Here is a 22,547-nt window from a genome sequence, read left to right on the forward strand (position 1 = left end):
CCTGTGGAGACCCACAGGCATGGATGGAGCCAAGGTGTCCCAGCCAGGGCTGAGCCACAGTTCAGGATCCATGGTGGCAGAGGGGGCATGGGCATGGCCTGGGGCTGCTCCCAGCAAACAGCAGCTTTATTCACAGCACTGCTCCCTCACCCTCCTGCAGATCCCCCTCCCCAAAACCACAGCCAGGAGACTCCCCACAATCACCCTTCAGGTTACCAGTCCCCTACAGTAACAGGTTTGCTGTCTCACAAGGCACTTGGGTCTTTTTTTCCCTGGTTTGCTGATGATGAGGTTTTCCCTGTCCGCACGGGCTGTGAAAGCTCCCCCTCCCCGTGCCAGTCCAGCACACACCTCCATCAACTCCCAGCAGCCAAAGTCCAGGAGCCACGTTGTGTGGAAGAGAAGTGGCAGCTCTGGGTTTACAAGGGACAGGATGGATTTGGCCCTGGAGCTGGCGGGAGCAGTGTGGCCTCTCCCTGTGACCAGTGGTAGCTCAGGACCAAGAGATCACAAACTGCTCCCACATGGGCAGTGACACAGGGACTCTCAGCACCTGAGGGGGAGAAGGAAGGGTTGGCACAGTAGAGCCCAGGAGGTGTCAGAGCCAAGTGTCCTGCCCCCCATGCAGAGCCACAGCCTGGCATGGTCCCAGTCCCACAAAGCTCCCAGGAAGGGCACCCATGGCAGGCGGCCCCAAAAGCAGAGCTTTGTGCTGCTGCTCCTCTCATTGCTCCAGCCCCATCACCATGCAGCCCTTCCATCCTCCATCTCCCCATCCTCATTCCTGTCATTGTCTAATCCTGCTCAGCCCCAGAGCAGTGACCCAGCTGTGCTGACAGAGCTGTGCCATTGCTGGAGCCAGACCTTGCCAGCCCCACAGCCGTGCCCTGTCCCTTCCCAGCCACCACTCCCTCGCAGGGTGGGGACGAGCACTCACCTGGGTGTCACTGCGGTAGGAGAAGTCACCCACGATGGCACCGTTGGCCAGGACTTGCCGGGGAGGGCTGGTGACACCGAGCACAGTCACGGCCTCCAGCAGGACCCCATCGAGGTGGGCACTCACCCGCAGCAGCTGGCTGAGCACGGCACCCTGAGGGACAGCAGGGATGTCACCATGTGCTCCCAGGTCCTACGTGGACACAGGGCTTTTCCTGGTGCCCGGCTTCATGTGCTGCCCCTCTGCCAGGCACTGAGCCCAGGGGGCCAGAGAGTATCCCTGTGCAGAACACTGCCAGTGCAAGAAGAGCAGCCTCTCCCACTCCTAGGGGGGCTCCTGAGGGGTACAGCCCCCATGAGACCCCACCACCCCACCAGTGCTCAGTCTGGCACTTCTGGCATCACACCAGGGCTGCCCGTGACTGTGTGTGCCCCAGGGCCACCAGGCATCCCCTGCCCGGATGCCCCTCCCCAAGCAGCCCCCTCTCACTCACGTGCGTGGCCAGGAAGAGGATCTCGGTGTAGTCCCCCCTCTCAAAGGTCTCCCAGCTCTCCCCATCGTCCCAGAACAGGTCTCCCCGGGCAGAGCCATCCGGGGTCAGCGCCACGACCAAGGCCATGCCCCTGCTGCGGGACTGGGCAGTGCTGAACGCGGGTTCCTGGAGCATGGGGGCAGGCACAGCTCAAGTGCTGCTGGACCCATATCTGCCAGCCCAGCTGGACCCTGCAGCCACAGTGCCTTTGGCACTGTCCTGTCTGTGGTGATGGCACTGCTGCCATCCCAGGCTGGCCAGGCAGGTCACCGCAGTGTCACCGTGGAGTAGAGGGGACTCACCTGCAGGGGCAGGATGTGCCCTGCACGGACATGCACGTTGATGGTGTCCAGGGGCGCTGGCAGGAGGATCCACTGCCCTTTGCTGTGGATGGTGGAGTCCTGCATGGAGACAGATGGAAGAGCAGGCAAAGAGCACTGTATGCCAAGGGGAGCCTCGTGCCGTGGCCCTTCAATGGTCACGAGCAAAGGCAGGTGAGGCACAAGACCCACACACAGCCCTGTGGGGCCAGTACCAGTAACAGGGTGCAGCAACACACACAGGGTCCCACAGCAAAGCCCCCACCCAGCCCCATGACACCGCAGGGAGCACCCACCCCTGCCAGGCTGTACCACGTCCCCGCCGGGAAGTAGCCGCTGACTTTGGTCTTTCCTGCCTCCAGCACAGGGGTGATGAGCAACCCCCCACCCCACAGGAGCTGGCGGTCCACAGTCCAGGTGTTGGGGTCTGTGGGGAACCTGGGGAAGGAGGGAAGGGCAGTGCCAGGGAGACCCTGCACCCACCTCCCGCTGAGCCCGGCGGAATGGCGCCCATCGGCCCCAGCTGGGACACTCACTCGAGGAAGAGGGGCCGTGCCACTGTCTCCCCAGCAGTGTGAGCCCGGTGGAACAGGGTGTAGAGGAAGGGCAGGAGGGAGTAGCGGAGGCGCAGGGCATTCCTCATGGCAGTCTGGGCAGCCGGACTGAAGCTGTAGGGCTCCTGTGGCTGCAGGGGAGAGGCCCAAGGGGGACATTCACACCACATAGGGAGCAACAGTGGGTGCATTTCTGGGATGCAGGATGGACTCTACCAGCCCAAGCCTGGCACTGAGGGCACACAGCTCTGCAGCTGCACCAGCCACCTTCCCAGGCAGCCTGAGCCCGGCAGGGTGAGGGCTCCTGGAGCTCACCCGCGTGCCGTGGTCGTTGTGGTTCCGCATGAAGGGGTAGAAGGCGCCCAGCTGGGTCCAGCGCACGCACAGCTCCTCGGACGTGTCACCCGCGAAGCCGCAGATGTCAGCACCCACCAGAGGCACCCCAAAGAGGTTGAAGAGCAGAACCTCTGTGGAGGGGGCAAAGAAGGCATTGGGACTCTGTGGCACTGGGGGTATGGAGGCCACGGAGAAGCCCCAGGCTGCAGCACAGGAGGAAGCAGGTATGGATGTGGCCCCAGTGCCCCACAGCCCACCTGGCACGGAGTAGTAGAGCTGCTCCCAGTTGCTGCCAACATCCCCTGTCCAATGTCCAGCATAGCGACCGTGCCCAGCAAACGTGGAGCGTGAGATGACGAAGGGGCGCTTGCCCCGGACCCTCAGCAGCGCGCTGAGGGCAGGGCAGGGTCTGCTCAGCACCATCCGGCCAGGGAAGGGCTCAGCAGCTCCCACAGCACACTGTGTTACACACCAAACCCTCCCCGCCCACCCAGTGCCCTCCCTGTGCCCACACAGCTCACACTGGGTGTCTCTGCCAGCTCTGGCAACCCTTGGGGTGTGCAGGAGCTGCAGCAGGAGCCCCAGGCTTACTTGTGGGAGGCGATGGCCTCGGTCAGCCCGTACAGGCTGTGCAGGTTGTAGTGGGTGGACAGGTACTGCTGGCTGGAGACACAGATGGTCCCGGCTTGCAGGCGTCCCCCAAACACACCTGTACGGGATGGGCGGTGGCAAGGACGAGTTCAAAGTCCATTCAGCCAGGACTGGAGCATCCCTTCAGGATCCTCCTGGCTTCCTCACAGCCCTGGGCAGGGCTGGAACCCACTCCTGTACCTGGCACATAGGGGGGCTGCTCCAGGTTGTTTTGGGGGCAGCCATCCTGGGAGCCCTCCACGAAGTTTGAGGGCTCATTCATGTCCTGGGGAGGGAAAGGACATGATGCCCTCATTGCCACACTAGGGCGCAGCAGAGATGCAGGGCAGGAGCCAGAGAGCCAAAGTCAGCAGCTCTGCCAGGGCCACTCACAAGCCACATGCCATCAAAGGGCACTTGGTCGTGGAAGTCCTTCACCATGTCATGCCACCACTCGTGAGTCTCTGGATTGGTGAAGTCTGGGAAGACTGTTGGGCCTGGCCAGACCTGTGGGAGGGAGGCAGCAATGGGCACAGCCCCCCAGCCCCACATGCCACCCCGCCTTCCATCACAGCCACCCCCAAAGCATTTCCCTCTTGACTGGGGTCCTGCTTCCATGGCCCCGCTTGGCCTCCCTCCTGAAGGACTGGGGCTGCTCCCCACACGCACCTTCCCGATCAGAGGCTGCCCCGTGGCATTTCGGATGAACACCCCTCGCTTCAGTCCCTCATCGTAGGGCTTGTAGGTGCCTGGGGGTCCTGAGCTGCTGATCCCAGCATCCTGGCAGGGCACAAAGCCAGGACTTCACCAGCAAGGGCAGGAAACGGCTGGCCCTGCCCTCCTTGGAGGAAGCTCCATCACCACACTTGGGGCAGCTGCAGCCCCGGTACCAGCCCACCCACGTGGGTGTCACTCACCACGATCATGATGTACCTCAGCCCACAGCGGTGGAAGTCGCGCACCATCTCTGGGTAGTCCTTAAAGCTTTTCTTATTGAAGGTGAAATCCCTCTTGGCATCTGCGTAATCCAGGTCATTCCACTGCACATCCTGTGAATGTTGACATGGGTGCTTAGGGAGGAGCAGGGACTCCCACACGGTGCCACAGATCCCACCCCATGGGGGCTCCCATCAGCAGAGGCTCCAGGGAGCAGCACAGACCCACCTGGGGGAAGCGAGCTGCTGTCATGTTGGCCACGACCTGCCGGGTGATGTCGGTGGAGGAGTAGCCCCAACGGCAGAGGTGGAAGCCCAGACCCCAGTACGGGGGCATGAAGGGGAACCCTGGAAGCCAGAGGGTGGGCATGGCAGGGATGGCCCAGCACCACGCTGCTCATAGAAACCTGGCAAAGTCAGCCTGACAAAGCCAGGCCAGGAGCATCCATGGCCCCACTCATGGCTCGCCCGTACCGACCACATCCAGGTACTGCCGCACCACACTCTTGGGGTCAGGGCCCAGGAAGATGTAGAAGTCCAGGATCCCGCCTGTTGTGCGCCAGGTCAGGGCCGGGCTGGGCTGCAGGAGCACGTCTGGGGAAGCACAAGGGCCGGAGGAAGGAGATGAGGATGGGACCAGGGCCAAGCCCACACCCAGGACCTCCATGGGACTCACCCATCGCGTTGCTGTTCAGCAGAAAGACACCGTGGGCTGATCCATCATCCTCCATCACCAGGTAGAAAGGGTGGGAGCCGTAGAGGTTGACCTGGGGCTGGAGCAGAGCATGGTGTGGTGCCAGAGGGGCTCTGACAGAGACCTCAGAACCCACCCACCCCTTGCCTCCAGCCAGGAACACCATCACAGCTTGGGGTGCAAACTCAGGACTGGTGGCCCCAAACACTGCAGAGCCAGCAGAGCTCTGCCCTGAGCAAAGCCCAGGAGTGCCAGGGTGGGAACAGCTCCGGAGTGGTGCAGAGCCCTGGAGGACAAAGCCTGGCCTGGGGCTGAGGCCAGTCCCAGAGCTGAACCAGCACCTCTCCCCAGCCCCAAACAAGATGTGAGAGGGCACAGAGCCACACTCAAAAGCCCAGATGAGCATCTCCCTTCCCCTTAGCCCAGCACCGTACCGCAGGTGCCATGTCCCGGTTCCAGAGGGTGACCCTGGTCCATGATGTGTTGAGGACCAGAGGTGTCAGGTGTTCCCCCAGCCCAGAAATTAAATGGGAGGGCAGGGAGGTGGAGATCTGCAGGAACTGGTCTGCGAAGAAGAGGGGGGCGACGGTGGTGTTCAACCTACGGAGGGCAAGGGAGGCTCTGGCAAACAGCCGGGAGGAGGGAAACAGAGCTGAGGCACTGAGGAGGAACATGGATACTCATCTCATCACCACAGGAAACAAAACCCATGGGATTCCTGGTTCCCTTCTCAGCCACCAAACTGCAGAGGGCGTCAAAGCAAAGCCCCCACCGCCACCAACTGCCGCTCCATTACTGCCACCAGTGTCCCCTGCCACCACCAGTGTCCCCCGCCATCCCCGGTGTTCCCGCCACATCCCCGCTCCCGGCCGGGCACTCACAGGACGGTCCCGCCGCGCTGGCGGCACACGACGAGCCCGAAGGGGTCCTGGTTGACCCGCAGCCCGTAGAGCGTGGAGGCGGCTCGGCCGCTCGGCCGCGGCGTGTCCAGCGGCACCTCGTACCGCGGCCGGGCCGGGTCCCGCAGCTGAGAGAGAGCGGGGTCAGTGTGGGGCAGAGAGCGGGGCGAGTGCGGGGCCGGGAGCGGGGTCAGCGGGGCCGGGCCGGAGGGTCCCGGGCCGCACCGTGAAGCGCAGGCGGGTCGGCGTCTCCAGCGCCAGGTCCAGCCGCAGCTCGTCCACCGCGCCCGGCACGAAGGCGGCGGCCACGCGGCGCAGGCGGGCGGAGAAGCCGTGGGCCGTGGCCGTGAGGTTCTCGGCGCGGTAGCTGCGCTGGCCGCGGGGGAAGAAGCACCAGGGCGGGCCCGGGGCAGGCCCGGGGCTGTAGCAGCATCCCCGCGCCTCGCAGTCCGCCCGCGCCAGCAGCCGCTCGGGGCCGCAGTCGAAGCGGCCGCCCGGGGGCAGCTCGCAGGCGGCGGGCGCGGGGCCAGGCCGGGCCGCGGAGGGCACGAGTAGCACCAGCAGCGCGGCCGTGACCCCCGGGCCCGGCCCCATCGCCCCGCGGCTCCGGCGGGTCACGCGCGGAGGCACCGGGAACGGCCCCGGCCCCGCTCCAGCACAACCCCACCGACAGTGGCGGCGACACCGGCCCAGCCCCGGGGCGGGGCAGGGAGGCGGACCCGGGGCGGCCTCGGGTAGCGAAAGTGAATGTGAACATGTTCAAAAAAAATCACCATGGTCCATGTTAAATAGAATTATACCCTACAAAATAAATACACCCCACACCTATTTATTTTTTTATATTTGGTTATTTACAAAGCCTCCAGCCGCTAGAAAAATAAAAACAAATGTTAGGTGTATTTGCTCTGTTTCTGTCAGGCTTTCTGCACCCCCAGCCTGGATCCCAAGCACTGGCTGAGCCACCGGAGCGCCCTTTGGTGCCGGGGCTGTTCCTCCTGGACGCGCTGGACGATGGCGTGGATGGCCCGGAGCCGCCCCCAAAGTTTCTCCTGCTGGCTCCTGCAGGATTCTTCCGTGGAGCTCGGGGCTCGGTACTTCCCTTCCAGCAGCGCCTGCAGATGTCTCTGGTGCGCCTGGTGGGCCACAAGCTCCAACAGGTTCTGAGAAAAGCAACAGGTGAAAGGGCTGTGACAGCAGGAGAGCTGCACGCAGGGAGGAGCCACAGCATCAATGTGACTCCTGTCAGGTGCTGTGAACTCCCCATCATAACAGCCAAACATCACCTCCATCCCGAGTGTTGTAGGGGTACAGACAACCTAGAATTCCATAAATCAGAGAAATTACCACACATACAAGGCAACCCTTGCCAGGTCAGAGCTTCAAGACTTTGAGCTGGCTCTGAGTACCCACCTGGCACTCACAAAGGGTGGTTGTTACCAGGTATTTTCACAATACAAACAATGTCCTTCAGGCTGATGCTTCCAGGTGAGCACAGCCTCACCCTGAGTACAACTGCAGCATGAGCTCAGGGACATTGCAAGCCCCCAGAATATGCCCAGTGAACACACTGCTAAAATTCAACCCTGAGCACACCCAGTTCAGCATGGTGCAGGCAGAGCTGGCAGCAGGAGGAGGCAGCAGACCCTGTTTGGCTCACGTGCCTCAAGGGAGAGGATGCACTCACCCATCGTTTCTCTTTCTGGAGACATTCCACATCCAAGTCAAGGCTGTCTGCCATGGCCTGGAGCCTGCACAACTCCTGCTTCTCTTCTGAGAAGGTGGCCCTGAGGGACTCTTGGGTGTTCTTCAGATCCAGGATGGCTTGGTTGCAGCTAAAAATGTTCTAGTAAATAGAAGAGAAGGAAATGTCAGATTGCAGTTCTTAATTCAGCTGCATTCCCGACCATCCTCTCAGAACTCGTTTGTTGGGGTTTTATTAATGAATTTCCAAGGCCTTCCTGTGCACAAACACCCCTATGTCTGCTGGTGCTAATCACAAGGCCAACACCAGCTACATGGGCTCCTGCAGTCCTGCTTGCCTTGCTCACCTCCTGGGCTTCCCTGATCTTCTTCCTCAACTCCTGTTTCCTTTGCTGTAAGTCATTCTTGGTGGTGTGTTTCTTATCTGCCTTGTTCTGAGCCTCTCCACGAATTGCTATTGTCTCTCTGCGAGAAACAGACGCCTCCATATCCCGAACCACCTTCTCCTGCTGCTTCAGCAGCTGCCCATAGCGAACCTGCCGTTTGCCAAGACACAAACCAGGCTCAAAATACAGAATGTTTGCCCATGGCACCAAGGGAAGTCATCTGGGTGGCACATCCCACCAACATAAACCAGATACAGGGGACACACGAGTGGCTGCAAGGCAAATTTGGTTCAAACCCACACCTGGTTTGCCATGTGTGGATCTGGAAGGCAGAGGGCTGGATTGTCAACCTGTCTACAGTAATATTCAAGATGTTGCTCTGGATCTCATTAGCAAGAGAAGAAGCAGAAAAGCAGAAGCATCCTGAGAATGAAGGAGAAGAGCTGCTCTGCCAGGAGAGGGAACACTTCCCTAACCAGTGATTAAGGTGATGCAATATTTAGTAATTAATGTTTCATTGCTTATAAATCGGGGTCACAGAATCAGGTGGCAGATATACTGCAATTTAAATAGACTTCTTGGGAGTATCCAGGTTTTGATGAGCCTGGGACAGGAAACTCACAGGGAATGCAGGATGTGTGGGATGCTGGACATGTTCAAATCAGTCGAGCTGCCATGGGTTGAGTCCCAACCTGAGCACTGGAGATGCCACTTCTCCAGCCTGTTTCTCATCTCTTGCCTCATGTTTAAGCCACTCCAAAGCTGAATATATTGTGTGGCTTCCCCTCCTCAGCCCTCTTTCCCAGTGCCTTACTTGCATCCTACGAATCTCTGCTTTCATGACTTGGATTTCACCTTGTTCTGACCCAGAACCTGTTGCTTCTCTCATCTCTTTTGCCAGCTGAATCTTCTTCTCCCACAGGAGGATCTGATGCCTTCAGAGAAGAAAGGGAAAGCAGCACTTTTGTAACCCACAGGGAGGGCAATGTCTGTGCACCAGCTGCAGGACATGCCCAAGATAATTCTGAGCACAGAGCTGGCAGAAACCAAGGATTTGTGTATGGGTCACAGAAAAGGACAGCACAGAGCAGGGTGAAACCAGATAGGAAGCTTCCCAGCTCAGAAAATGGGGTGATGACTCTAAAAACAAGCAAGCCCAGACTGGCACAGTGCAGCACACTAGCTCCGAGTTACTGGCAGACTCTTTCCATACAGATCTTGGTAACATCCAGCTTATACACACTGGAATTGTTAAAGCAAACATCCTCCCAGCTCTTGCTGGTTCCAGAGACAACTAAAGCACCTTTCAGTTCATGTGATTCAAACATTCATGAAAGTCCTTTCCCCTTCTTCAGGAGGGACAGAAGCAAATTTGCAAGTGCCGGGTCAGTTTGGTGATTGGGAGAGAACGGGAACATGGACACAGACACACAAGACTGTGGCACCCTGGTACCTACTCTGCTTCCACTGTGCTGTTCAGAAGCCTTTCCTTCTCCTCAGTCAGTTGACTGTACCTCTCCTGCATCTCCATGGATTCTTTTTCTGCTGCCTGGATTTGGGAAGTACAAAACAATACAGCGCTGTCAGGCTGAGGTTTTCCAGGATCACTGCTTATCCCAGTCTGCACAAAAGGCTGAGACCTGGGAATGAGGTGTCAGGCTTTGGTACCTTGAGGGAGTGCACAAACTCATTCTCTGTGATCATGTTGGCATGTTGCAAATCCTCAAAACTGCTGTTGTTTTTCTTGATCAACACATTCAACTTTACCAAGTCGTTTGAGATGTTCTTCATGTGCCGTTCGATGTCCTTCTGTTCTTTTGTCTCCTGCTGAATTTCATCTACAGGTGAACAGAAAAAAGGCTTAGAATCCCCCTGAGTGCTGGGTTGAACACAGATAAGGTGTGACAAAGTGCCATCAGAACTGGCAATGCCTCAGGCAGAGCCACCCTTGTCCACACGTCCAGACAAAAGATTTTTCCACAAGCCCCAAAAACAAATAAGGTTTTGAAGGAGATTCCTGTGGAAAAGAGTTGGTTTTGGCCAAGAAAAGTGCTGTCATTGCTGGGGATATTTGCCTACCCCTTACTTGCAAACTTTATTTAAGAAGTGTGACAGGTGCCATTGTCACTTAGGGTCCAGTGGTGTCAGGACAGCAGGATCAATCCTTGTAGGAATAATGACGTGCAAACAGCAGAAGTGCCAGGTTCAGCCCTAGTGCAGTGCCAGGGCTGTTGGCATTCCTGCTCACACATATCCAGGAGCATTCTTGAGGGCAGGTCCAGCTACTCCCATTTGTAATCCTCCACTCCTGGATGACCATTTTAAGGAAGAGTCAGGGCATGACTTACTTTCCACGCGTACTTTCCTCTGCTGCATTATGGTGATCTGTTTCTTCAGCATATCCAGGGAGGTCACTTGTTCTTCCCGCTCCCGTGTTAACTTGACCAGCTCCTTCTGCTCATTGAGCCAGTACTTCTGCTGTGTCATCACCTCAGAATTGCACTCTTCTATCTCCTTGGTCAGCTTGTTGATCTCAATTTCCAGTGGTCCCAATTCTTGCCCCTGTATGAGGGCAAAGTTTGGGATAAATGGGGCAGAAGCTGCTAAAGATTGTTTACAGCATCTGGACATTCCAAAGGCTGCAGAGGATGTGCCATAGGACTCATTTCCACATGGGCATTTATAAAAGTCTTACAGCGCCAGGGACAGGTCTGGGAATCATCTCAATGGGGCCAACCATCAAACAACTGAAATGTTGCCATCTGCTCCACTCTCCCCTCATCAGTGCTTGCAGGTTTTCTAACAAGATCCTATTCACTCCCAGAGCATCGATGGCATTTGACATTTCCATCAGTTTCAGATAACTCCCTGCAGGAATCAGTGCCCGGCACACCCTCATTGCACAATTCCCTCCACATGCATTAAGAACTGTCTGACAAACAAGAACACCTGCATTAACTAGTGCAGCTTTTAAATTACAATGCTGATGTCTGAAAGATTGAACTACCCAACACTTACAGTTACATTTATCAGGGACATCTGTGGTCACCACAAAGTATTAAATCAAAACTCGGACTGAAACACAGAAGTACCTACCCCCTGCTGAGCAAGAAGCATCTCCAGCTTCTTGTTGTACAGGCAGATGACCCCTCCCTTCTTCTCAGCCAGGACCCTGAACTTTGCAATCTCACTTTCCTTGCAGCTGATCAGATCACTGATATTTTTTATTTCTTTGTCCACCTCAGAGAGTGTTTTCTGGAGGACTGTTAGCCTGCAATTGGTATTAGTTGCACTCAGAATAATCTGGGCCACGTCGTTCTCAACCTTGTAAAAATGCAGCTCCTGGGAACAGCAAAAGAGAAAACACATCACTGTCACTAACAGCCACTCACTGAGCTGTAATGCCACTTGTCCCAGCACAGGAATCAGGGGATTGAGATTCTACTCCCAGCTCTGTACTACAAGCTGTAACCTACTTACCCTCTCTGTACCTTTGTTTCTTCATCAACTGACAGGTAATACAATATTTACCTCTGCCATACAGCTGTTGAAAAGCATCAAGGAGCCTAAAAATCCCAGAAACTTTTAAGAGACCCCACCCATCCCTTCTGCAATTCCCCTGTGTTCCAGTGTCCCTAGTTACCTGGTTAGCAGGAGCAGGACATCACTGTGTTCCACCTTCTCCACCACTCCTGGCACACACATCCCTTACCCAACAACAACCCCACAGCTCAGTGTGAGAAATGCTGAACAGTCTTCTAGTTTTAATACCTGTACCAGCTATACACTCTCAGAGAGAGTAACTTATGCCTTAAAGAGCTGTGGGTCAGGTTGGACTGTTCCTTGGAAACCAGAGCTGCCTGCATCCCATTCCATGATGGAGTATAGATGTGAAAGTTACTTATGTGGAGAATGGAATACCACATATCCGTTGTCTTTCTCCAGAACATAAGAACTGCTAATACTTTTTAGTAAACACTCCCAGGATTCATCATTCTGCCCCATTTTTTAAGTAAAGAACTCTGTGTTTTGTGTCAGGCCTTTTTGGCCAATCTCCCTTGCATACACCAGAATCCTGCACTAACATCAGAAGGAGAACCAGATTGGAGACAAACTCAGCAACCATTCAACTGCAGACCTGAAACCTGAAGGAAGGTGCTGACAAACCCCTTGGAGAAGCACTGCTCTGGTGGTTCCCTTCCCTTGCCCTCCCAAGGGGAGGGGATGCCATACCAGGTCAGTTTTTCTCCTCTGGAGTTTTGCAGCCAGCTGTGAGAAGTGCTTTGCAGCTTTGCTGGATATCATCTGGTCCTGAAGCTTTGCCATGATTTCATTCTCCATCTGCTCTTTGATGTAAGTTTTCTTCTCTATATCCTTCCTGATGGACACCAACTCATTCAGTTGAGCAGCTTGATCCTAACAGGTTGGAAGACAGAGACAGGATCACTACACGTGTTTGAGGAAGGGTATTATTCAAATATTCCAAAGGATTTGTCTTCCATGGACTCTCCTTACCATCTTGGTCCTGACAAGGGCCTGCTCTGTCTCATGGAGAACACGAGTGTAGGTGCCAGTTTCAACCTTCAGGGCCTCCTGCTGCAGCAGACAGTGGTCAATCAGGTTCTTTGTCACGTTGGCATTGTTCTGGCACCGGTTCAGGATGGTGACAAGCAACTCATTCTTCTCCTCCTCCTTCCTGATAGACTTTCCACAGCCATGGATGTCCCCTTCGAGGGACCTGAGGTCACGTCTGTAGTTGCTAGAGAGGCAAAGAGAATGGAAAATCCTCACTGGGATTAGTGCTGAACAGCCACCTACAAATTCCTCTTTTCAAATATTTTATTGCAGCAACAACTGCCCAAGAAGGAAGACCTTTGTAAGGGCTCAGCTGCTGTGACAGTGCAGAGTCAGCAGGAGATGGATGGAGACATTAAGATTTAAAAGGAAATGTATGTAGGGAAATTGATTCCTTCTTTCAATACTGTTCCACCCTCTATTCCTACCAATATGTCACCATATAAAAGCAGATTGTTTGTCCTCAAAGAGTCAGTCAAGCTTTAAGACTCCAGAGCAAATAAACACTTCCTTTGGCAACAACAGGGAGGTTTTTCTGAAGATTTCTAAAGGCCTCACAAAACCCTGAGAGTGAGAGAGAAATCATTCTTGACATCCAGCTCTCCGGAGTGAGAGGTGTTGCAAAGGTGAGGGAACTCTAAGAAAGGAATAAAATATGACTCAAAAACTCTGAACAGCTTTAAGAATCCCCCACATTCCAAGGGGGGAGCTGTGTTTTGGATAAGGAAAACAGCAGTAAAGAACTGTGCCTCTTATCCTTTAACTTTGCTATGTACTTTAGAGCAGGAAGCTTGTTCTGCCTGATACTCCCTGTCCCAACAGAGCTGAGCCTGACAGGAGACACACTGCCCCTTCTAGGATCAATCCTGCCCAAATTATTCCAGATGTCCCCAGGGCCTGGTTTCAGGCCATACCTCAGCAGCTCCTGAGTGGCAACATAGGCCTCATCCCTCTGTTTCATTCCAGCCAAGCTGCTGTTCCAGTAGTTTATCAATCTCTTTTTCTCCATGTTAATAGCCTGGACCTCCAGAGCAGCCTGGAGAACAGAGGTGGCAGACAGCACAAATCTACACTATGCTGGAAAACCAAATTCATGTTACAATGCAATTTTTTCTGTTCATAATATGCTGAGTAGGAACAGCTTCCACTACTGTGACTGGTTCTTTTGTCACAGCAGACCAGAGAGCACAGGTCTGCAAGAAAAAACTGCTGAGAAGGCGAGGAGGAAGTGATTTATAGGCAATTCTTAACGACAAAGGAAGAGAAAAAAAGTCTTCATTTCTCCAAACAGGAACAAAACATGCAACTCTGCCCACTGTGTACACACCATGTGAGGGCAGGCCAGAGGAGTCAGTTCTGCCAGAGGGAAATATTAACCAGAAAGGAAAAGTCCCCTCCTACCTCACTGACTGCCTGCCGAGTCACTTTGGTGTCTTCTGCCTGGGCCACAAACTGAGCTTCAAACAGAGCAATTTGTTCTTGGAGCTCGTAGACTCTCCTCGTTAACTGGTCTAGGAGAAGGTCCTGCAGAGTCAGAGCCAAAGAGTTTAGGGTGAGTGATGTACTCTCAAACTTAACCACCTGTATCCTACAAGAATAAGATCAGCTAGAAAAGGAATTAAATTGGCAACTGCATTAGATTTGATTCCTACTGAAACTTTTCCATGCAAACACAAATGACTCAAGACTGCAGCAGGGACAACTGGCAACAGAACAAAACCTTTGATGATTGTTTATTATTCCAGTGGCAGCAGTAAATTGATAATTCAGCTATGAAGCAGCATTCCTTCCTGTTGGCATGGATTACACTGTGCCATTTCCCCAGCTGCTGGGAAGCTTAATAAGGTATATTTGAAAATCCTTTGTTAAAAACCACCTAAATCCATTGTATTTCAACAGTTTGCATGGAATTCTGCACTGGTAATACCCAGTCTGTGTTCTGGAGGGCAGCAGAGGGAGCTCCAGCACCGACCGGCTCTGCTCATTCCCAAAGTTCACTTTCCATTGTGAAATTTGCTGTAGATCAGAATAATGCTCAGACCTGAACACGTGATATTTCTTCAAGATATTTCTAAATATCTTTCTGCCCCCACACCCCTTTGCCTGAATGAGGAGTGATTTACTGTTTGGCTTGCCAAACCCTCTGGGCAGTACGTGCAGCTGTCTGGGGGGAGGCAAAGGTTCTTCTCCTTTTTAGAATAGCCACTGGTTTGGGGGTTTTTTATTATTTTAGAAAAATATCCCAATGCATCTTCCATGATTCCATCACTCCAGACTTTCTTTTGACAAGGCAGCATATCCTCCAAGACTCACCACTAACTGTCACCCGTATTTATTTTTTTCAAAGACAGTTTAACTTGGTACCTGTTTTTTCTTTTCCACCTCAGCCTGAAACTTCTCTGCCTCAGCTTTCCTTGTCGACTGTTTCATTAGTAAAATCCTGTGATGCATGTCCTGGTCCATGTTCTGCATGTAGAAGAGCTGCAAGGCCAGGTTTTCAACCTGGGTCTGCATTGCAGAAACTGAGAGGGCAGGATGGAGAACAGTTACAGAGAAGTTTGTTTGTAGGATACACCTTAAACAGAGGGAAAAGGGAAAGAAATACAGAAGCTCTCAAAGCAAAACCTCTCACACACCAGCTAAATCATCCCTCCCCAACATAAGAATTTACATCAGCTTTGGAGCAAAGCTCCACAAGCAAAGCTAAACATCTTGGTAAGCAATTCCTTGATTCCCAGCACAGAGAATTCAGGAGTATGTGTGAAACCTTTTAGTGAGCGCTTTAATCCTGATTAATTTGACTGCATTTTTCAATCCAGTGCTTGACTCAAATTCAAATTAATTTCCCCACACAGCCCCAGAATAAGGAAACGTTGCCAGGACTGCCTCAGTCACCTTTTTTGCGTTCATCCTCTGTGCTGTGACACTTGTTCCTGTGGGTGTCCCTGAGGCCCTGCAGCTCCTGCTCCAGCTGCTGCCGTGTTGCAGCCACCTGGGCACAGCGCTCCAGGCTCCTCTGCAGCTCCATCTGCAGCTGGGCCAGCTGCTGCTGGGCTCCATAAAGCACCACCCCGAGCTCTTCTCTCTGCACTCTGCTGTCCTTCGTTGCTGTCCTCTGCAGACACACGGGGTGATGAGCTGTCCTGCAGCAGCTCCCACCACAGGGGCTGTGGGGAGGCAAAGGACAGGCCGTGTACCAGTTCGTGAAGGTCCAGGTTCACTTGTTCCATCTGCTTAGTGATGTAATTCTTCAGGGCAGCCTGGAATCTTCTCATCAGAGGCTGTAAAGAAGGATGGCATTGAGAAACTCTAACATGCTTGTGTAAATAAATTACAAAGAAGCCTCACTGCTACTCCTCCCATTAAATAAAACATCTTATTTCTGCCATAGACACTTGTGTTCTTATTTTAGCTACACTCGCTGTAGCAAGTGAGAGGAGTTACAGAGTGGGTATTTGTTGATGCCAAAAAGGGACTAGTGAGAATATTTGAAACATGTCAGAAGAGCTGCATCTGAGACCCCACCCCCTCACTCCTGTTGCAAGGACTTCTCTTGCAGGGGCACTGAAGAGCACCAGGTTTACCCACCACCCTTCTCACTTCTGCACCTGCAGCTCTGCAGTTGGTACTGAGGGAGTGACACAGTCAGGAGTCAACACTTTGGCAAAAGTCATTTTCAAACGTGCAGTTCAGCAAACAGCAGAGCCACTGCTTCCAGCTCACCCCCACGTTTTAGACAAATAAAACCACCAAGCTGCAAAGAACAATGACAAGAGTCAAGGACTTCTCACATGTTCTGGATCCAAGACCACCAGTTCTGTTTCTTCTGCTGTTTCCTCACTACTTCTGCTTATTTCAAGCTCCTCAGATCCATGCTGCTGGAATTCCTTTTCCCACTTTTGGTCATCGTGCTCACTGGAGAGCTCAGGGACCTGCTCAGAGGTTGGCTCTGAATGGAGAGAAATGGGGTCTCCCATGTTCCCTGGACCCCACACCACCAAGAAAAGAGGAAAATATATAGGATTAGATTTCATAGTATTGTGCCTCCAGTTGGATTAACAATGACCAGAAAGGGAGAAAATCAGGGGCTGTGCTTGAGAGACGTCTCAAGTGCTGCTCTGGTGGTACCTGGCTCTGTGCAGGTGCCCAGCCCTGCTGCCAGTGCAGGTGCTCCTGAGGGAAGGGAAGAGGCTCCTCTGCCTGGTTCTGTCTGCTCCATGTCACCCTGTTCAGGAGGACAAACGTCAGACTCTACATAGTCCTAGAAAGTCTCATGGGATTTTTCCTGAAATATAAAATCCATCACCTGAAACAGCTTTTCCATCTACCCCTACTTACCCCTAAAAATCTGCTTATTTTTGTCATTATGAGACATGAGTGATACAGACAAAGGATCCACAGGAGGGTCTGGTTCTAAAAGCAGCAGAGAGACACTGGCAAAGCTGTGCCAGCCACTTCCCACGTACACAGCACACCCACAGAACCTCCCTGGTTCTGCCAGAGCTGCTGTGCTTGACCCATGGGCTTCCCCTGCTCCACTTCTGGTTGGTTTGTGTTTGCAGCAACCGAACCGCACCGGGAGAAGGTGCAGCTGCAAACACTGCTCGGACATTCTGTGAGTCACAGAATCCCGGAGCGGTTCGGGGTTGGAGGGGACCTCAAACCCCATCTTGTCCCACCCCTGCCAGGGGGACACGGGGACAGGGCACGGGACCGGGAGGGACGAGGACAGGCCGTGGGTACCGGAACGGGAGGTACGGCCTGGGCGGCGGGGGCAGGACGGACCGCGCGGGCCCGGGCCGGGATGGAGCGGAACAGGCGACGCCGGCCCGGGATGGAGCGGAACGGGAGACACCGGGCCGGGATGGAGCGAAACGGGCGGTCCCGGACCGGTGGTGCCGTGCATGGGTAGCGGACGGGCAGTACCGGGCAGCGGCCCCGGCACGGGCGGTCCCGGTTCCAGGCCCGGCCCGGCCCCGACTCACCCGCGGCGGCTCCGCCATGTTCCCGTTACCGGGCGACGCGTCAACAGCGATCACGTGACCGCCCGGGCCGCACCACCGCGGCCCGAGGCGGGGGTCGCAGGGGGGGTTCGGGCCGCACCATCCCCTGCGCGCGGGGGGGCCGGGCCGCGCTCGGCCCCCGGTGCCGGTGCCGGTGCCTGTTCCGGTGCCAATCCCAGCCTGTCCCGGTGCCGGTGCCGGTGCCCGTGCCTGTTCCGGTGCCAATCCCAGCCTGTCCCGGTGCCGGTGCCGGCCCCGGGCGGTCCCTCCGCGCCCTCCCCGGCCGGGCAGCCCCGGGCGGGCGGGGCCCTGCGCGAGCACAGCCCCGCGGCGGAGTGGGCGGTGGTGGCGGCGGCGCTGGGTCGGACCCGCCCGGGGCCGGAACCTGCACCGGGCTCGTCTGTGCCGGTAAAGCGGGGCCGGGCCGGGCCGGGGGTGGTGGGTGTGCGTGGTGGGGACGGGGGACACTCCGCGAGGCCCCGGGACCCCCGGGCCGGCGCCGGGATCCTACCGGTGCATCCCGGTGTTCTCTCGCTTTGTCCGCCCTGTCCACGCCTCAGCCCCGCGCGGGGCGGCGGGAGCGGCGGGATGTGCCCGGGGTGGGCTGGGATGATGCCGGGAGAGGGCTGGGATAATGCCCGGGGTGGGTGGGATGCTGCCCGGGCACCGGGATGCTGCCCTGGGGACCGGGATGCTGTCCGGGATGGCTGGGATGCTGCCCTGTGGACCGGGATGCTGCCCTGTGGACCGGGATGCTGCCCGGGATGGCTGGCATGCTGCCCCACGTGGATGGGATCCTGCCCTGTGGACCGGGATGCTGCCAGGGATGGGTGGGATGCTTCCCGGGGTGGGCGGGATGCTGCCCGGGAACTGGGATGATGCCCGGAAAGGCTGATGGAAAGCGAAATAGTTCTTAAACTTTATCTTCTGTTTGGGAGCATCTCGGTGCAGCTTGGATTGTTTCTATGGTTTCTTTCCTTTCGGGGAGCTGCTCTTCCCAGGTGACCCCATACCCACCTGAGCTCCGTGGCCAGCGGAGGAGGTGGCGGGGGGTCCTTGGCAGGGAGTCCTTGGCAGGGGGTCCTTGGCAGGGGTTTGCCGTGGGATGCTCCAGGCGGGGATCACGGCGTGGTGTGTCGCTCGCTGTGCTGCTGACACTGTAAAATAACCCTGCTGCGTCCGCTGGGAGATCTGTCTGTCCTGTCACATCCCAGCCTGGCACCTCCCCTTGCAGAGGTGTTTTGTTCTTGCTTGCTGCTCAGAATAGGAAGAAAAATGAAATGTCTTTTAAGAGAAAACAGTAGGAAATATGAAGACCAGGAGAACTCAGGGTAAAGATCTCGGACTTGCTGCTTCTTTTTTTGAAGCCTCCTGTGAGTTTGTAGCAGCTTGTTCACATGTCCTGATGATAACTGGGATAAAAGTCTCTGGAAGTTGCTTTTCTGTGTTGGATATGAAGAACATCTGGGGTTGTTTGACTGTGTGGGTGGTGTGAGGCTGGAGAGCTGGGATGGGGCAGAGCATCAGGGAGGGAGGGAAGGGACACAGTCCTGCCTGTGCCCAGGGAGAGGGCACTTTTCAGAGGGTCTGAGTGGCAGAGACTCGTGCTCTGATGTCTGTCATGTTGAGAAAGACTGTTAGTTCATTTTTCACATTAGTTCACATTCAGCTGTGAATCCAGGCTCCAAAGGTTTTGAACTGCTGGTATCCAAAGGTTTTTAACTGCTGGTATTTCAGGATCAAGTCCTGTGAGTGTTATCAGGCCTCAGCTCCAGGACATTGGAAATAAAAAACCATAAAAGCATTACCTGTGGCACGAGCAGGGCAGATAAGGGACATGAAATGCTGGCTAATCTGGGATGGAGGGACATGTGTCACACAGAACCTCTTGGTGCTGCAGTGTGTGAGTTTGGTGCTGGGGGTGGTGTTTTGTTTGCTTTTTGTTTGCTTTCTGATGCCTGAGCAGGTGTGGCCAGGAGCAGCAGGCTTTAATAGAGCATTCCTTTTCCCTTTTTAGTCACCAGCTTGCAGGATTCAGTCTGCTGCCCTGTTTTATCTGCTCTGCTGAGATCCATCTGAGTGAAGTCCATCCCACTGAGGTGGCTGCAGTTGGAGCTGCAGGTGTGGGGATTTCAGCCACTCTTCCCTTTGCTCCACCAGCTGCTGCTGCTCCAGCAGGGCAGCAGTGAGGGACTTTTGGAGGCCTACATAATTATCTCCATGAGATGGGGTGACTTCAGAGTGGCTCCCTACAGCAAAGGTTTTTCCTTGGTTTGGCTGCATCCTCTTAACTGGCTCCAGCAAATAGCAAGGAGTTTGGAAAGCTTTTTCTATTATTCCTAATGTTGATATATTGCAATACAAAGGGACGGTCATATAAGGGCTCTCATGTATCTGTGGAGGAGTAGAGATCAATGAACAGCTGAGAGTGGCACAGAAAATCCACTCCAAGGACTGGAAGGAAGCTGCAAGTCCTGACTCAGGCTGCTGTACTCTGTCTCCATAACCTGTGCTTGAGAGTTCCAAACCCAACATTTGTTTTTCCTAAGAAGGGAAAGAGACAGGAACTTGTGCAGTGTCTGACCCCACTCATAGCAGTGACTCTGCACTCCTTAAATATGTAAAATTGAAGTTGTTAGGGCAGAGAAAAAGAGCCTGTTGGATTTTCCTTACCAAACACATTTCATGTTTAAATGTGGTGCTGCTGTTTACCAGCTCGTGTTTCTCTGCTGTGCCCAGACATGCTACAAGTCTCATGTTTCACTTCCAGAGCCCTCCAGCTCCCCATGTGTTACTCATAAAACTCCTAAAGTCTTGCAAAGCAAATGTGCCCTGGGAGCCACAGCACAGAGAGCTCAGCAGTGGGACCTGTGGGCTGCAGGAGCAGTGGGACACCTTCAGGCTGGACTTATGGTGGGAGCAGCCTTGGTGCTGTGTGTGCCCCTGGTGCTGTGTGTGCCCCTGGTGCTCTGTGTGTTCCTGGTGCTGTGTGTGCCCCTGGTGCTCTGTGTGCTGTGTGTGCCCCTGGTGCTGTGTGTGCCCCTGGTGCTCTGTGTGCTGTGTGTGCCCCTGGTGCTGTGTGTGCCCCTGGTGCTCTGTGTGCTGTGTGTGCCCCTGGTGCTCTGTGTGCTGTGTGTGCCCCTGGTGCTCTGTGTGTTCCTGGTGCTGTGTGTGCCCCTGGTGCTCTGTGTGCTGTGTGTGCCCCTGGTGCTGTGTGTGCCCCTGGTGCTGTGTGTGCTCCTGGTGCTGTGTGTGCTGTGTGCGCTCCTGATGCTCCATGTGCTCCTGGTGCTGTGTGTTCTCCTGGTGCTGTGGGAGCGCTGAGCTGGAAATGCCATCCCGTGACAGAGCCCAGCCCTGCCCTCCCATGACAGGATCCGGGAGTCTTGAGCAACCGGAGGCAGCAGCATTTGGTGCAGCAGCGCGTGCCAAGGTGAGGTGTGACCTGCCAAGGCAAACAGGATCCTGTTGATGGGGCCAAGAGGACGGGAAGAGCATCTCTGCGGGAGGCAGGCGAGCAGCCAGTGCCCTTCTGCTGGAACGGGTCAGGCTCTTGGGAAGAGGCTCCTGTAGTGATTTCAGGAGCTGCTCCCCACCTCTTTTTCACTCATGTAGCTGAGAAGTGCTGGCACTGACTGGGACAGCAGCCAGGGCTGTGTGAACAGACTCAGGAGCTGCAGCAAGGATTTTTAGTGGCAACAGTTTATGCGTGGGAGATGAAAATGAGTGTGTGCTTAATCAATATTGGCACTCAGCAAGAGCTTATCAGCTAACTCGGTGCTTCAGCTTCTGGAGAGCTGAGCTGCCTCTGCCCCACTGAGAAGGGTCCCTCCAGATCAGCAGAGACATGCAGAATTCATATGAAAAATGGGGGGTTTTGAATGGTGCTGATTTACTGCTGCCTGAGCTGTGGGACAGTTCCTGCTGCCTTCCCAAGCTCACACAGGAGGCAGCAGCAGTGTCTGCCTCTCCACACCTCTCAGACCCCACAAACTGTGTGTGCAGACATTATCCCACATGGAAAAGGGCTGAGAAGAGAACAAACCCTGCAGCTTTGGTGTCTATTATTTGCTGGTTTGTGTCATGTGAACTCCCATCTTTTAGGAAGGAAAGGCACATTCCCATGCTGAGTTTCAGAGACTTTTGGGGTTGTATCAGTAGACCAGATGGCCTTCAGAGATCCAGTCCATCATCTGGTCCTTGCTGGGACTGACTGTGTATCTATTTCTGCAGCCTTTGAGACCTTCAGTGATGGAAATACCCCCTGTTCTGGTTCACCATTGTCCCTGCTACTAGAATGGCAAAACTAGATATTCCTTGCCGCAGTTCAACTGCCTTGCAACTTCTCCAGTCCTCCACTTACAGCTCTTCCTTCTTTTGACAACAGTAGTTCCCACATGTGAAGACTTGTAATACATTTCCCTCACTTTACTCTTCCCTTGGCAATCTTTTTCCATGGCCCAGATCACTCTGGTCACCCTCCCTGAAACTGTCCAGTGACTTTAATCTGATTTTTCTTTATTTCCGCAACCAAAACTTCACAGAATTCCCTGGCCTGTGGCAACAGTGAAAGGATTGAGTTTGCTGGTGATATTTGTGTATCTCAGTGTGTTTGGTTGCTGTGTGCAGCACTGCAGTTGTTTCTGGATTCTGATGTGTAGCTTTTCTGCCAGACAAATCCCACAGACTAAATTTCTGAGCTGGCAGGACACTGTATTCCTCACCTTTTGTCCTTTTTTTAGTTTCCTCCTCCCGGCCTGGTGTGCCTGTGTGTACCTGCAGCACCGTCCACCTGCACATCCAGGCAGTGCTGAAGCAACAGGTGTTCTGCAGGATCAAAGCAAGATTTCCCTTTAAATTCCTCTGGCTTTGCAGGGAGCAGCTTTTGATCTTTAGGTGTTTCTTTGTTCTTTCTGTGCCAGGTAAAAGCTCATTAAATGATGCCTCTGTTGGCAGAGACGTCCTGTGGCTCCGCCTGCCTTCCTGAGAGCACCCAGAGAGCTGCAGCAGGACATCACATGGGCTCTTGTTTCACATGTGGTTGG

The 22,547-nt window shown here is 54.6% G+C and overlaps 3 protein-coding genes across 13 annotated transcripts in view; 1 reads left to right on the forward strand and 2 right to left on the reverse strand.

Moving 5' to 3' along the window:
• Positions 1–88: 88 nt before the first annotated feature.
• GAA (alpha glucosidase) lies at positions 89–6,527 on the reverse strand. The gene is made up of 19 exons (XM_071573318.1): positions 6,063–6,527; positions 5,820–5,965; positions 5,373–5,538; positions 4,921–5,017; positions 4,719–4,838; positions 4,474–4,592; positions 4,227–4,358; positions 3,979–4,089; positions 3,703–3,816; positions 3,511–3,595; positions 3,271–3,388; positions 2,937–3,070; positions 2,659–2,810; positions 2,326–2,474; positions 2,086–2,227; positions 1,772–1,870; positions 1,431–1,595; positions 938–1,090; positions 89–553 (listed from the first exon to the last, which is right to left on the reverse strand). Exons 1-19 carry the CDS (start codon positions 6,429–6,431, stop codon positions 494–496), a joined length of 2,631 nt encoding a protein of 876 aa, XP_071429419.1. The 5' UTR covers positions 6,432–6,527; the 3' UTR covers positions 89–493.
• Positions 6,528–6,650: 123 nt separating this feature from the next.
• On the reverse strand, positions 6,651–18,665 carry CCDC40 (coiled-coil domain 40 molecular ruler complex subunit). 5 transcript variants are annotated; one of them, XM_071573299.1, is made up of 19 exons: positions 18,520–18,665; positions 16,838–16,912; positions 16,628–16,724; positions 16,291–16,481; positions 15,697–15,780; positions 15,395–15,614; positions 14,864–15,021; positions 13,901–14,023; positions 13,414–13,535; positions 12,440–12,683; positions 12,158–12,340; positions 11,021–11,266; positions 10,273–10,486; positions 9,593–9,762; positions 9,382–9,473; positions 8,739–8,859; positions 7,886–8,074; positions 7,522–7,680; positions 6,651–6,997 (listed from the first exon to the last, which is right to left on the reverse strand). In XM_071573299.1, exons 2-19 carry the CDS (start codon positions 16,862–16,864, stop codon positions 6,752–6,754), a joined length of 2,886 nt encoding a protein of 961 aa, XP_071429400.1. In that variant the 5' UTR covers positions 16,865–16,912; positions 18,520–18,665; the 3' UTR covers positions 6,651–6,751. The 5 variants fall into 5 exon arrangements, with proteins under 5 accessions (XP_071429400.1, XP_071429399.1, XP_071429398.1 ...); XM_071573298.1 differs by lacking the exon at positions 18,520–18,665 and adding an exon at positions 17,485–17,801 and having other exon boundaries at positions 6,651–6,970; XM_071573297.1 differs by lacking the exon at positions 18,520–18,665 and adding an exon at positions 17,485–17,801.
• TBC1D16 (TBC1 domain family member 16) overlaps positions 17,023–22,547 on the forward strand; it is a 32,159-nt gene continuing 26,634 nt past the window's right edge. For 2 of the 7 annotated variants that reach the window (XM_071573302.1, XM_071573307.1), the window contains exon 1: positions 17,674–17,910. The gene's annotated coding sequence lies outside the window, so the exon portion shown is untranslated. Of the gene's footprint in view, positions 17,115–17,672; positions 17,911–19,519; positions 19,624–20,324; positions 20,416–20,698; positions 20,936–22,547 lie in introns of those variants that run through there. The other 5 variants (XM_071573304.1, XM_071573305.1, XM_071573308.1 and 2 more) reach the window with 5 other exon arrangements.

The sequence above is a fragment of the Pithys albifrons genome, chromosome 19, assembly GCF_047495875.1.
Source record: "Pithys albifrons albifrons isolate INPA30051 chromosome 19, PitAlb_v1, whole genome shotgun sequence".
NCBI classification, from domain to species: Eukaryota; Metazoa; Chordata; class Aves; order Passeriformes; family Thamnophilidae; genus Pithys; species Pithys albifrons.

Coding starts and splice junctions, on each gene's coding strand:
- GAA (XM_071573318.1), bottom strand. CDS start 6,431: ATGGGGCCGGGCCCGGGGGTCACGGCCGCGCTGCTGGTGCTACTCGTG. Junction 3,071..3,270: donor GAGGCCATCGCCTCCCACAA/GTAAGCCTGGGG, acceptor CCCTGCCCTCAG/CGCGCTGCTGAGGGTCCGGG. Junction 2,228..2,325: donor GCACGGCCCCTCTTCCTCGA/GTGAGTGTCCCA, acceptor CTCCTTCCCCAG/GTTCCCCACAGACCCCAACA.
- CCDC40 (XM_071573297.1), bottom strand. Junction 8,860..9,381: donor AACAGCACAGTGGAAGCAGA/GTAGGTACCAGG, acceptor TCTTCTCTGAAG/GCATCAGATCCTCCTGTGGG. Junction 8,075..8,738: donor CAGAGATTCGTAGGATGCAA/GTAAGGCACTGG, acceptor GGCAAACGGCAG/GTTCGCTATGGGCAGCTGCT.